The sequence below is a fragment of the Solanum stenotomum genome, chromosome 1, assembly GCF_019186545.1.
Source record: "Solanum stenotomum isolate F172 chromosome 1, ASM1918654v1, whole genome shotgun sequence".
NCBI classification, from domain to species: domain Eukaryota; kingdom Viridiplantae; phylum Streptophyta; class Magnoliopsida; order Solanales; family Solanaceae; genus Solanum; species Solanum stenotomum.
The window spans coordinates 98,084,274-98,096,487 of NC_064282.1; the positions used below are offsets into that span (position 1 = coordinate 98,084,274).

A 12,214-nucleotide genomic window follows, 5' to 3' on the forward strand; every position below is an offset into this window, starting at 1 on the left:
GTGTCTGGTGAACTTGTCCCATTGAAGTTTCTTAATCTATTGTCAAATGTTGTACACCTTGCTAATCCAATTGTATGTGCACCTACAATAATATTCAATTAAACATTTAAAACGGGTTAGCGCAAGTAGATGCGTATCCAGAATTTTGGGATGATGGGTGCACTATTATGAAAATTAAGGTGGATCTAATCGGTTTGACATTTAGGTTTTTATCATTGAAAATCATTAAAATTTTAAAATTATAGAATTATAGGTCCAAAATTGAAATGCTTAATTAATTAAAACACCAAAATTGCTATCAATTACCACTTAGAGATGTGTTACTCAATTTTAGAAAGAAAAATAAAACAAGATAGATATAAAATTCAAGTTGCTGACCTCACTAAGAGATGCACTCAATCATCGTCACATTATATGATATTTCGAGTGTGGGTTCACACATCTATATTTAACAAAAAAATTAAAAATATAACACTACTATATATGATTTCGGGAGGGGAGCATGGGTTCACGTGAACCCGGTGACCCCCTCTTGCATACGCCTCCAACAAGTCTACTATTTCACTTAAAAGAAACGACGAACAACTTTTGTCACCAAATAATAAAAAAAAAATTAAGTAATCCTGCTTTAAAAAAGAGTTAACGAAGTTTTTAGCAAGTTCTGATTCTCTCATTCACTTAAAACACAACCTTTTATTATATCTAAATTACATTCCTAATATAAGAAAAATATCTTTACTATATATATTATTGTATATAATTTTATTTTTATTTTTTTTTGTAAAAAAAATATTTGAATATTACCTGATAGGCTCACAACATCTGTTAAGTTTAATCCAACATCCTGGAATTTAGAAATAATTGTATTAAGATGATCAAATGGTGCTGGAAGTCCATTACTTGATCCAGAAAAATTAGCAGCTAATCCATCTCTTCTCCCTAATAACACCTTCCAAAATGGCCCTCCACTCTGAAAAAATAAATAATAAATTAATTAGTCTGAAGAGATAGATAGGATTCCGTCACTCTTAATTAAAGATCTCAAGTTCATATGCTGAAAAGGAAAAAAGAGAAAAAATCATGATAGAAAGCGCTACTTAGTTTAACGGGTCTTAGGAAGCGTGAATCTGAATTAATCAGGACTCTGTTGGTAAAGCAAGTATTAGACACCATGTATATAGGAAATAATCAAGATTAGTTAGAGCCTTAAAGCGAGTATCAAACATCAAATGAATTTACCTTTAAAAAATGTAAAAATATTTACACAATTAGATAATATTTTACTAGGTACATAAGTCCATGTAAATCTTGTGTAAATATTAATTTATTTGATAAAAATGATAATTAACCTATTATTATAGTATAAAATTCATTGAACGTATAAAAAATATATTTACATAATTAGTGCGTAAAATTTAAATTAATCAAGAATAGCGTTTCACTTTATAATCAGTTCACCTAAATGTAGAGCTAGGCAGAACTAGAGTATCAATTACGAGTTCGATGGCTCAATAGCTTTAACAAAAAAAATTATATTTGTATTAAGAAAATTACTTTATATATATAACAGGTTAAATTACACTGATAGCGTAAAAAAAATCTTACCAGTAACACTGAATCTCTTGCAGCTATAGCTAATATATCTGCACAAGAAACAACTCCACTACATGTATTCTCAACAACAGTTTTTATATTGTCTATCACTTCATATCCTCTTGCTGAGTTCAAATTTCCTGGAGTAAACTTCTCACTTGTACAACTATTTCCATCCAACAACAATGATGCATCACAACCCTACAATTTTATTAAATTAAATTAGTCGAAAAAGTTACAAATATACACCATTCATTCAATTAATTTATCAATATGATCGAAATATCAGTGTATACATTGTGTATGTGTATGTATACTATATATAATATACATGTTTATTTAGCATAAAAAATATGATTGATACACTATACATATTTTGTAATCTAAATTAGTAGGAAAAGTTATAGATATATATGGTTCGTTTAATTAATTTATCAATATGGTAGAAAAATCAGTGTATATATTGTGTATATTATATATAATATATGCGCATATTTAGTATAAAGATTACACAATCTATACACTTTATACATATTTTGTAATCTAGTTGGTTGAAGTACGTTTAGGGACGTAGTTATCTTTAAAAAATAAGCATTAATGGTTGCATTTTAATTATCAATGTATTTTTACATGTTGTAACAAGTGATGATTTGTTTAGTTTTTTGTTATTAATTATCCACTTCTTATGAATAGTTAATTTCATGTAACTACATTTTATATTTCTATATTGTGTCAGTATATAGAAGTTAATTAATTAACTCGTAGACAGTTGAAGAGCTTGAGTTTTGTACATTAACGGTGTATAAATTTATCAAACCATGAAACTAAATTGACATACAATACAACGTATAGATAACTCAGTTTAGCCAGTTAAATTGCATTGATAGGTTTTTAAAAAAAATTAGCTATTAGTATACATAATTTAAATTAAAAAAATATTGAAATAAAGATATTAAAAAAGGGAGTCTTGGAGTAACAATGTTATTATCTCCATATGATATTATATCTTTCTCGGGTTAATTCGAGTCATGTGAGCTATGGGTGTTAATTAATCACATGATACATTTTTTATGAGTAAAGATATCTAAATGTCAACTCGTGCTAACTTTAAGCCCTTTTATATGTATTTGATCTAATAATAACTTTGAAATAAGGTAAAACGGTCTTATATTATAACAAGTTAAATTATATTGTTAGCGAATATAAAAACTCACATTGACAAAGCAATCGTGGAAGTGAAGACGGAGCAAAGAAACAGCCATTCTTATTTCATTCTTGATTGCACTTTGAACTTCTTTACGAACAACTCTAAGAAGATTTGGACATGTTTTTAAGTAAAAATTTGGTGTTAATTGAGAATTCACACCTACAAATAACACCAAGAAAATCACAATTTGGAAATATAAAATAAAATTACAAGGTCTAATCTTCATGATTTTATTATCGACTCTTGACAATCGTTTTTCTTTTGACTCAGAACGATTGAATTTGGACTTTTGACGACTGAATGTTTGGTTGTGAATGCATGTCAATGTACTTGAACCCTAATTTATAGTCATGATTAAGGGATGATTAAAAATTAAAAATTTCATTAATATAAGCTATAGTGGTATGATGTATGGCGGCTCCATTTAGTTTTTTTTTTCTTTTTTTTAAAATCAAACTTAATTAAAATCTACAACTAATTAATCTACTATTAACAACTAGAAATATTTCAAAGACAAAAAAAATTGATTGAATCTCAAATTTTTTTTAGTACTACATAAATTGAGAAAGAAGAAATGACCTATATTATTTGAAAATGGCGTAAAAGTATTACAAATCATACAATAAGAATTAACAATTTAAAATTTTAAAAGACTTTAATGCTTTATACTTATTCTATTTCCACTTTGGACAAAAATATCCTCCCAATATGCATATTTTTTAAAACAAAAAGTGGGACCCATTATTGATGTATTCAAGGATGATTTGGTAATTTTCCTATGATGAATTCGTTTTGTTTGTTGTTTAATTTTTCTTAAAGAATTGTATAAAATACTATAAATCACAATAATTATTTACTTAAATATTCAAAAGATATAAAAATATGTAACAGATCTGATTAACTCTTCAAATTTTATCGGTGACACATAAATTGGACAAATGAAATAATATATATTATTTGAAAATTACTTAGAAAGTACAATAATTTACAGTAATTAAAAATAGAATATTTTAAAGACAAAAAAAATTGATTGAATCTCAAAATTTTACTAGTACCACATAAATTGAGAAAGAAGAAATAACCTTTATTATTTCAAAATTGCGTAAAAGATATTATCATACAACAATAATTAGCAATTTAGAATGTTAAAAGACATAAAGAATTTTTTACCATAGTTAACAATAATTAAAAATTTAAACTATTTTATTTTGATTAACTCTTTAATTTTGTATTTGTCACATAAATTGAAACAAAAAATGATACATATTGGGCCCGTGCTAGCACGGGCTCCGATGTCGTGTGTATATATATATAGTTGTATATTTTGATTAATTAAGTATTGAACTAAAATCAATAAAATTTGATTTTTTTTATAAACATATAATATTTTATTCATAAGATATTCCATTTAATTAATAAGACACAATACAAAAATATACCTTTTTATTTGACATCAATTGTCTTCTACGCTTTTCAATTTTGAATGTGTACAAGTAGACCTACGTATTCTACGTGGCATAATACATGTAAGACGCCACGTAAGACACAACATTGTCATGTAGGACGCTACATAAGATGAACATGTCTATCTATTCAATTTTATACAAGTTTAAGTGTCTAATTATATACACTGAAAGTTAGAAGGTATAGATATCAGTTGAAATTAAGTTAAATAACACGTCTATGTATTATGTCAATTAATAACAATATACATTTTAATGTACATATTCTAGTATTTGTATTCACACACGAATTCATATTATCAAATCCTTAAATTTATATGATGAACAATCCAAACAATATAAGCCCATTGATTTATTACGCACGTGACACAAATTTAAATTAATAGTTAAAGAAATAAAAAGAACTATGTATATCCAATAATAATTGTTGAAAGAAAAGAAAATATGAATATTAATAAATACTAGTCCTTTACAACCTGGAAAGAAAGAATAACAAAAAGTACACTAAATTAATTAATTAAAAGATGCTTCACCTTTTTCATGGACCCTAAAACAATTAAAGTAGAAATGACAAAATTACAAATAATAAAAATCCAAAAATCCCAAAACAACAACTAATTTGTTGTGCACTAGATTTACCACTATCATCAATTTCAACTTTATTTTCCACAAAATAATGATGTCTTTTAGTATACCAAAATATAATTTTGTACCTAATTTTAGTACTCACGTCAACTCTAATAATTGCCTTAGAATTATTTGAAACAGCCTTAATTGCATTATCCCATGGCATATTATGTGCCTCAATCATGCCACTTTTAGATGCTTCTTTATCTTTACCTTGTTTAAATTTATCAAATGTAAAATTACCTAGAGGGTAACTCATATTTGTACCATAGTAAAAACTAAGGATAATGTTGTCGTAACGAACAGATTTGTCCTTCATTTCATTCTTCAAATTTAGTTGAAATGATATATGGTTGTCACGATTCGTCCTGTTGTTGTTGGAGTTGATTGATTTGTCAAGGCCTTGCACGTAAACATCTCCGATGGAACATTTGGGCTTCGTGGTACGTAGAATTAACCATAGGACCAGAGCTGTGACGCCTAAACTCAATATCAATTTGACACAATCACGAGCACGTGAATCCGACATGTTGGGAAGTCAGAGAGACAGTTTCAGGATTTGAAGTATCAGAAGAGATGAAAGAAGAGATGGGAAATGAGAGTAGAGAGAAGTGGTGGAACAATATTCTTAGAAGTTTTTGTGGGTTTTTTAAAGGTATATATTGATTCTCAACAATTATATTTTTTTGCTTTTTTAAAGACTTGAGTGATTGGGTCAATGACTTTATTACTTTACCCCTCATTTTGTTTTTTTTTTTTTGCTTTTTGTACTTATAGACAAGTTAGTTGGTGGTTTCCATTAAATTCTTGGAACATGTCCTGCACAATAGTGTGAAAGGAAGACTGAAAAAAATAATTATTTTGCGAAAAATATTTTTCAGAAAAATAAGTAACCTTTTTGGTATTTGGTGAATAAGAAAAAAGTATTATTATAAAAATATATGTAAATAATCTAAATAAATATTATCGGGTATGGTTTCACGAAATTTAAATATGTCCCCCCACACTCATCTAATTATTCCTCTGACAAGTTACAAAGCACTTTGTCATTACTTATACAACTTCTTGGAAGATAATATAAAATAAAAAATAAAAAGTACAAAGACTAGTTGACCCTGCCTGTATTTTAAAAATACTTTTTTTTTAAATCCAGGTCTTTTAAAAAAACAAATAATAAATCAAATTATTAAAGCTCTTCTCAAGAATTGATATTTTCTTTTTTTCATGGTTCCGCGTCTGATACTCGCTTTGAGATACCAACTAATTAGGTGTCAAAAAATTTAAATCGATTGTTCCTTTTTGGTGTAGTTGTTTAATAAATTTATCAAAATCATAGTGACACCTTATCTTGATGAGGGTTTTATTACCCTCTCCTAAATTCATTTTTTCTATATTTTTGGGTACCTTTTGTGCTGACGTGATATCTTTAATTTGATAATGATCTTGTGGTAAGTGGGCTCTTTGGATAGCCCATGAATAATTCAAGTAATTGAGTTAAGTCCAATTCTTGATAAATAAGTAACCTTTTTGGTATTTGGTGAATAAGAAAAAGTATTATTATAAAAGTATATGTAAATAATTTAAATAAATATTATCGGATATGGTTCCACGAAATTTAAATATGTCCCCCACACTCGTCTAATTACTCCTCTGACAAGTTACAAAGCACTTTGTCATTACTTATACAACTTCTTGGAAGATAATATAAAATAAAAAATAAAAAGTACAAAGACTAGTTGACCCAACCTGTATTTTAGAAAAGACTTTTTTAAAATCTAGGTCTTTTAAAAAAATAAAAATAATAAACCCAATTATTAAAGCTCTTCTCAAGAATTGATATTTTCTTTTTTTCATGGGCCGGCATCTGATACTCGCTTTGAGTACCAACTAATTAGGTGTCAGAAAATTTTAATCGATTGTTCCTTTTTGGTATAGTTATTTAGTTAATTTATCGAAATTCTAGCGAGACATCTTAATTTAATGAGGATTCTACCCTCCCCCATCCCGAATTTTTTTTTCTATACTTTCATGCACATTTTGTGCTGACGTGACATCTTCAACGAGGTAATGTTCTTGTGGTAAGTGGGCTCTTTGGATAGCCCATGAATAATTCAAGTAATTGAGTTAAGTCCAATTCTTGATAACTTTCATTTCTTGGGCACCTTTTGTGCTGACGTGACATCTTCAACAAGGTAATGTTCTTGTGGTAAGTGGGCTTTTTGGATAGCCCATGAATAATTCAAGTAATTAAGTTAAGTCCAATTCTTGATAACTTTCATTTCTAGCCCAATTCTAATGAAACTAGAGATCAGGTTAGTTGATTTTGCAGATTTGGCCCTTGAATTTTTACTTTTCTTGGTAGTAACATATTTAGACACAACTTTATAGAATAATATTTTGGATAGAAAGTTACTGAATTAGATTGAATTCTGTATTTGCTTAATTGTAATCTATTATGGCCAACTACGACGTGGAAATTCTTTTGAATAATGGGTGACAGTGAGACCTGAATTCAGGACGACCTTTGCTTACTCTAATGTTAATGTGTGTGACCTTATCTCATGTTTTTGCTCATGATGGAGTACATGAGACTCGAACCTAGAGACTTTGTTTGCTTTACTATCATGTTGAAGTGTATGACCATTTCACTAAAAAAAACTTAAGTTAGAGTATTAGAGATAACATACCTCTATTTACTTAATTATATTCTCAATAAATTCTAAAATGTTATGACAAAAGTGAAAATAAAGAGAATACAAAAACTACAATTTCTTCATAAAGTTCAATATAAGATCATATATTTCACGATACAACAACTTATATTAGTACATAATAACTATATGTAGTGCTTAAACCCTTTAAAAATATTGTCAGATATGTGGCGGATCATCCAAAAGTTATATATTTATAACAGATCCAATATTGGTGTGACAATATTTTTAAGAGGTCCAAAAGCAACATATATCATACTTATACCTCACAATACAACAACTTATACTAGTACATACTAACTATGTCACTCAAACTCTTCAAAAATACTGGCAAGTGTACGTTGGAGGATCTGACACAAGTACAACATCATTTTGGAGTGCTCGAACAACGTAACACAATATTACATACTGATTATTCAAATTAATTAACAACCCTACAGTTCGTCCTGATTTGACCGTTCGATCCAGTCAAAGGACTAATATTTCCCATCTTAATCATGGAATTAACAAAGTCATTGAAGAAAAACTTAGAGCTATTACTATATGTCTCAACTAGGGTTTTTGTTGTTGTTGTTATAGCATCATCACTAGAGAACAAGATTTGGTCTGATTCAAGAAGTCCTCTTCCATTAATCAAATTCTTGAAATAATGATTGTCAAATAAATTTGTGGAATTTCTATCAAGTGGGGTTGTGTTGTTTCCATCACTTGTGGATGGACACAAATTTTGAAGTTCACTTACTAAGGTTGTGTCTAATGTTGTGTCTGGTGAACTTGTCCCATTGNTTTTTTCCTATTATACCCTTATTTACACTTCTTGAAAATTGTAAAAGTGTATGTTGTTTCCCTCCAATTTATTTCACTTGAATTCAAATAAGTGGTTGTAATTTTGAAGTGAAAAGTTGTCATAAGGGTAAAATTGTAACTTCACTGTGCTAATCATTGTTGCCTTAATCTGTGTGCCATTTCTAAAGTGGACAACTAAAAAGGGACGGAGGGAGTATTTCGAGTGTGGATTCACACATCTATATTTAACAAAAAAAATTAAAAATATAACACTACTATATATGATTTCGGGAGGGGAGCATGGGTTCACGTGAACCCGATGACCCCCTCTTGCATACGCCTCCAACAAGTCTACTATTTCACTTAAAAGAAACGACGAACAACTTTTGTCACCAAATAATAAAAAAAAAATTAAGTAATCCTGCTTTAAAAAAGAGTTAACGAAGTTTTTAGCAAGTTCTGATTCTCTCATTCACTTAAAACACAACCTATGATATAATTACATTTATTTTATCTAAATTTACATTCCTAATATAAGAAAAATATCTTTACTATATATATTATTGTATATACATTTTTTTTATTTTTTATTTTTGTAAAAGAAATATTTAAATATTACCTGATAAGCTCACAACATCTGTTAAGTTTAATCCAACATCCTGGAATTTAGAAATAATTGTATTAAGATTATCAAATGGTGCTGGAAGTCCATTACTTGATCCAGAAAAATTAGCAACTAATCCATCTCTTCTCCCTAATGACACCTTCCAAAATGGCCCTCCACTCTGAAAATACAATTAATAAATTAATTAGTCTGATGAGATAGATAGGATTCCGTCACTCTTAATTAGAGATCTCAAGTTCATATGCTGAAAAGGAAAAAAGAGAAAAAATCATGATAGAGAGCGCTACTTAGTTTAACGGGCCTTAGGAAGCGTGAATCTGAATTAATCAGGACTCTGTCGATAAAGCAAGTACTAGACACCATGTATATAGGAAATAATCAAGATTAGTTAGAGCCTTAAAAGCGAGTATCAGACATCAAATGAATTTACCTTTAAAAAATGTAAAATATTTACACAATTAGATTATTTTTACTAGGTACATAAGTCCATGTAAATCTCTTGTAAATATTAATTGATAATTTGATAAAAATGATAATTAACCTATTAATACATTATAAAATTTATTGAACGTATAAAAAATATATTTACATAATCAATGCGTAAAATTTAAATTAATCAAGAATAGCGTTTCACTTTATAATCAGTTCACCTAAATGTAGAGCTAGGCAGAACTAGAGTATCAATTACGAGTTCAATGGCTCAATAACTTTAACAAAAAATTCTATTTGTATTAAGAAAATCACTTTTATATATATAACATGTTAAATTGCACTGATAGCGTAAAGGAAATCTTACCAATAACACTGAGTCTCTTGCAGCTATAGCTAATATATCTGCACAAGAAACAACTCCACTACATGTATTCTCAACAACAGTTTTTATATTGTCTATCACTTCATATCCTCTTGCTGAGTTCAAATTTCCTGGAGTAAACTTCTCACTTGTACTACTATTTCCATCCAACAACAATGATGCATCACAACCCTACAATTTTATTAAATAAAATTAGTAGAAAAAATTACAGATATATATCGTTTGTTTAGTTAATTTATTAATATGATCGAAATATCAGTGTATATATTGTGTATATGTATGTCTACTATATATAATATACATGTTTATTTAGCATAAAAATATGATCCATACACTTTGTACATATTTTATAATCTAAATTAGTAGAAAAAGTTAAAGATATATACCGTTCGTTTAATTTATTTATCAATATGGTCGAAATATCAGTGTATATTTTGTGTATAGGTATGTATATCATATATAATATATGTGCATATTTAGTATAAAGATTACACAATCTATACACTTTATACATATTTTGTAATCTAGTTAGCAAAAGTACGTTTAGAGACATCTTTAAAAGTAAGTATTAATGGTTAGTGTATTTTAATACTCCCTCTGTCCCTAATTACTTGTCCATTTTTTTTATAGTTGTCCCTAATGACTTGTCCATTTTGACAAATCAAGAAAGGACAATTTTTTTTACCCTATTATACCCTCAATAAAATGACTTATTACTTTGAAAAATGTAGAACTTTTCATCCGCTTTATAATTAGTAGGGTAAAATGGTAAACTCACTATTTCATTAATTGTTTTCTTAATATGTGTGACAATTCAAAAGTGGACAAGTAATTAGGGACAGAGGGAGAGGGAGTATGTCGTAACAAGTGATGATTTGTTTATTTTTTTCGTTACCAATTATCCACTTCTTATGAATAGTTAATTTGATACAACTATTTTTTAAATGATCTGATAGTACAAAATATTTAAATATTGTGTCAATATATAGAAGTTAATTAATTAACTCGTAGACAGCTGTAAAGTTTGAATTTTGTACATTGAGGGTGTATAAATTTATCAAACCATGAAACTAGATTGACATACAATACAACATATAAATAACTCATTTAGCCGGTTAAATTGCATTGATAGTTTTAAAAAATTATACATTTAATATGCATAATTTAAATTAAAAAAATATTGAAATAAAGATATTAAAAAGGGAGTCTTAGAGTAACAATGTTGTTATCACCATATGATATATTTTTCACGGGTTAATTCTGAGTCATAAGTTAGCTATGGGTGTTAATTAATCACATGATACATTTTTGACAAGTAGAGATGTCTAAATGACAGTTGGTGCTAACTTTAAGCCCTTTTATATGTATTTGGCCTAATAATAACTTTAAAATAAGGTAAAACGGTCTTATATTATAACAAGTTTAATTATATCGTCAGCGAACATAAAAACTCACATTGACAAAGCAATCATGGAAGTGAAGACGAAGCAAAGAAGCAGCGATTCTTATTTCACTCTTGATTGCACTTTGAACTTCTTTACGAACAACTCTAAGAAGATTTGGACATGTTTTTAAGTAAAAATTTGGTGTTAATTGAGAGTTCACACCTACAAATAACACCAAGAAAGTCACAATTTGGAAATATAAAATAAAATTACAAGGTCTAGTCTTCATGATTTTATTATCGACTCTTGACAATTGTTTTTTTTTTTTACTCAGAACGATTGAATTTAGACTTTTAACGACTAAACGTTTGGTTGTGAATGCATGTCAATGTACTTGAACCCTAATTTATAGTCATGATTAAGGGATGATTAAAAATTAAAAATTTCATTAATATAAGCTATAGTGGTATGATGTATGGCGGCTCCATTTAGTTTTTTTTTTCTTTTTTTTAAAAATCAAACTTAATTAAAATCTACAACTAATTAATCTACAATTACTTAATGCTAATCACTGAGGAAAGTGAAGAAAATAAAGGTTTTAATATTGCATGGTTATGGTAATGGGGGCTTAGTACTTAATTACTTATCATAGAATATTAAATTTTAGTGACCAGTGACGATTAATTTTTTTTCTTTCGATCTTTATTGACTTCTAGCGACTGGATTTGAATTTTTTATTGTTATGTTTTGGTAAGGATGTTGTATGTGTATGTTAATGTATTTGAACCCTAATTTATATACATGATTAATAGATGATTATTGATCAATTAATAAATATAAAATTCATTTATATATAAGTTATTAGGTGGTGTAGAGCTGTCAATATGGGCTGGCCCACTTCATCCGGGCTAACCCATACATGCTTTAGAATTTGACGGGCAAGGTCGGGCTAGCCCATTTTTATGTGGGCCAGAAAATAGTCGGCCCAGCCCACAAGTGCGTT

At 28.2% G+C, this 12,214-nt stretch overlaps 3 protein-coding genes across 3 annotated transcripts in view; all 3 read right to left on the reverse strand.

Annotated features, from left to right (window-relative positions):
• Positions 1-3,026, reverse strand: part of LOC125853443 (peroxidase N-like) — a 4,032-nt gene extending 1,006 nt beyond the window's left edge. The window contains exons 1-3 of the mRNA XM_049533136.1: positions 2,808-3,026; positions 1,606-1,794; positions 805-970 (exon numbers count right to left, since the gene is read on the reverse strand). Coding sequence (XP_049389093.1) covers positions 805-970; positions 1,606-1,794; positions 2,808-3,026 — 574 coding nt within the window. The remainder of the gene's footprint in view (positions 1-804; positions 971-1,605; positions 1,795-2,807) is intronic.
• Positions 3,027-4,684: 1,658 nt separating this feature from the next.
• Positions 4,685-5,549, reverse strand: LOC125853437 (protein NDR1-like). The gene has a single exon (XM_049533127.1). It carries the CDS (start codon positions 5,417-5,419, stop codon positions 4,820-4,822), a length of 600 nt encoding a protein of 199 aa, XP_049389084.1. The 5' UTR covers positions 5,420-5,549; the 3' UTR covers positions 4,685-4,819.
• Positions 5,550-8,995: 3,446 nt separating this feature from the next.
• Positions 8,996-11,555, reverse strand: LOC125860183 (peroxidase 59-like). The gene is made up of 3 exons (XM_049540086.1): positions 11,282-11,555; positions 9,809-9,997; positions 8,996-9,172 (listed from the first exon to the last, which is right to left on the reverse strand). The coding sequence occupies exons 1-3, from the start codon at positions 11,498-11,500 to the stop codon at positions 8,996-8,998; spliced, it is 585 nt and encodes a 194-aa protein (XP_049396043.1). The 5' UTR covers positions 11,501-11,555.
• Positions 11,556-12,214: the final 659 nt, after the last annotated feature.

What these genes read in the sequence shown, in the direction of transcription:
- LOC125860183 (XM_049540086.1), bottom strand. Translation starts at nt 11,500, where the DNA reads ATGAAGACTAGACCTTGTAATTTTATTTTATATTTCCAAATTGTGACT. An exon ending in TCCATGATTGCTTTGTCAAT is followed by an intron (nt 9,998 to 11,281) that starts GTGAGTTTTTAT and finishes ATAAAATTGTAG; the next exon opens with GGTTGTGATGCATCATTGTT. An exon ending in CAAGAGACTCAGTGTTATTG is followed by an intron (nt 9,173 to 9,808) that starts GTAAGATTTCCT and finishes TTGTATTTTCAG; the next exon opens with AGTGGAGGGCCATTTTGGAA.
- LOC125853437 (XM_049533127.1), bottom strand. Translation starts at nt 5,419, where the DNA reads ATGTCGGATTCACGTGCTCGTGATTGTGTCAAATTGATATTGAGTTTA.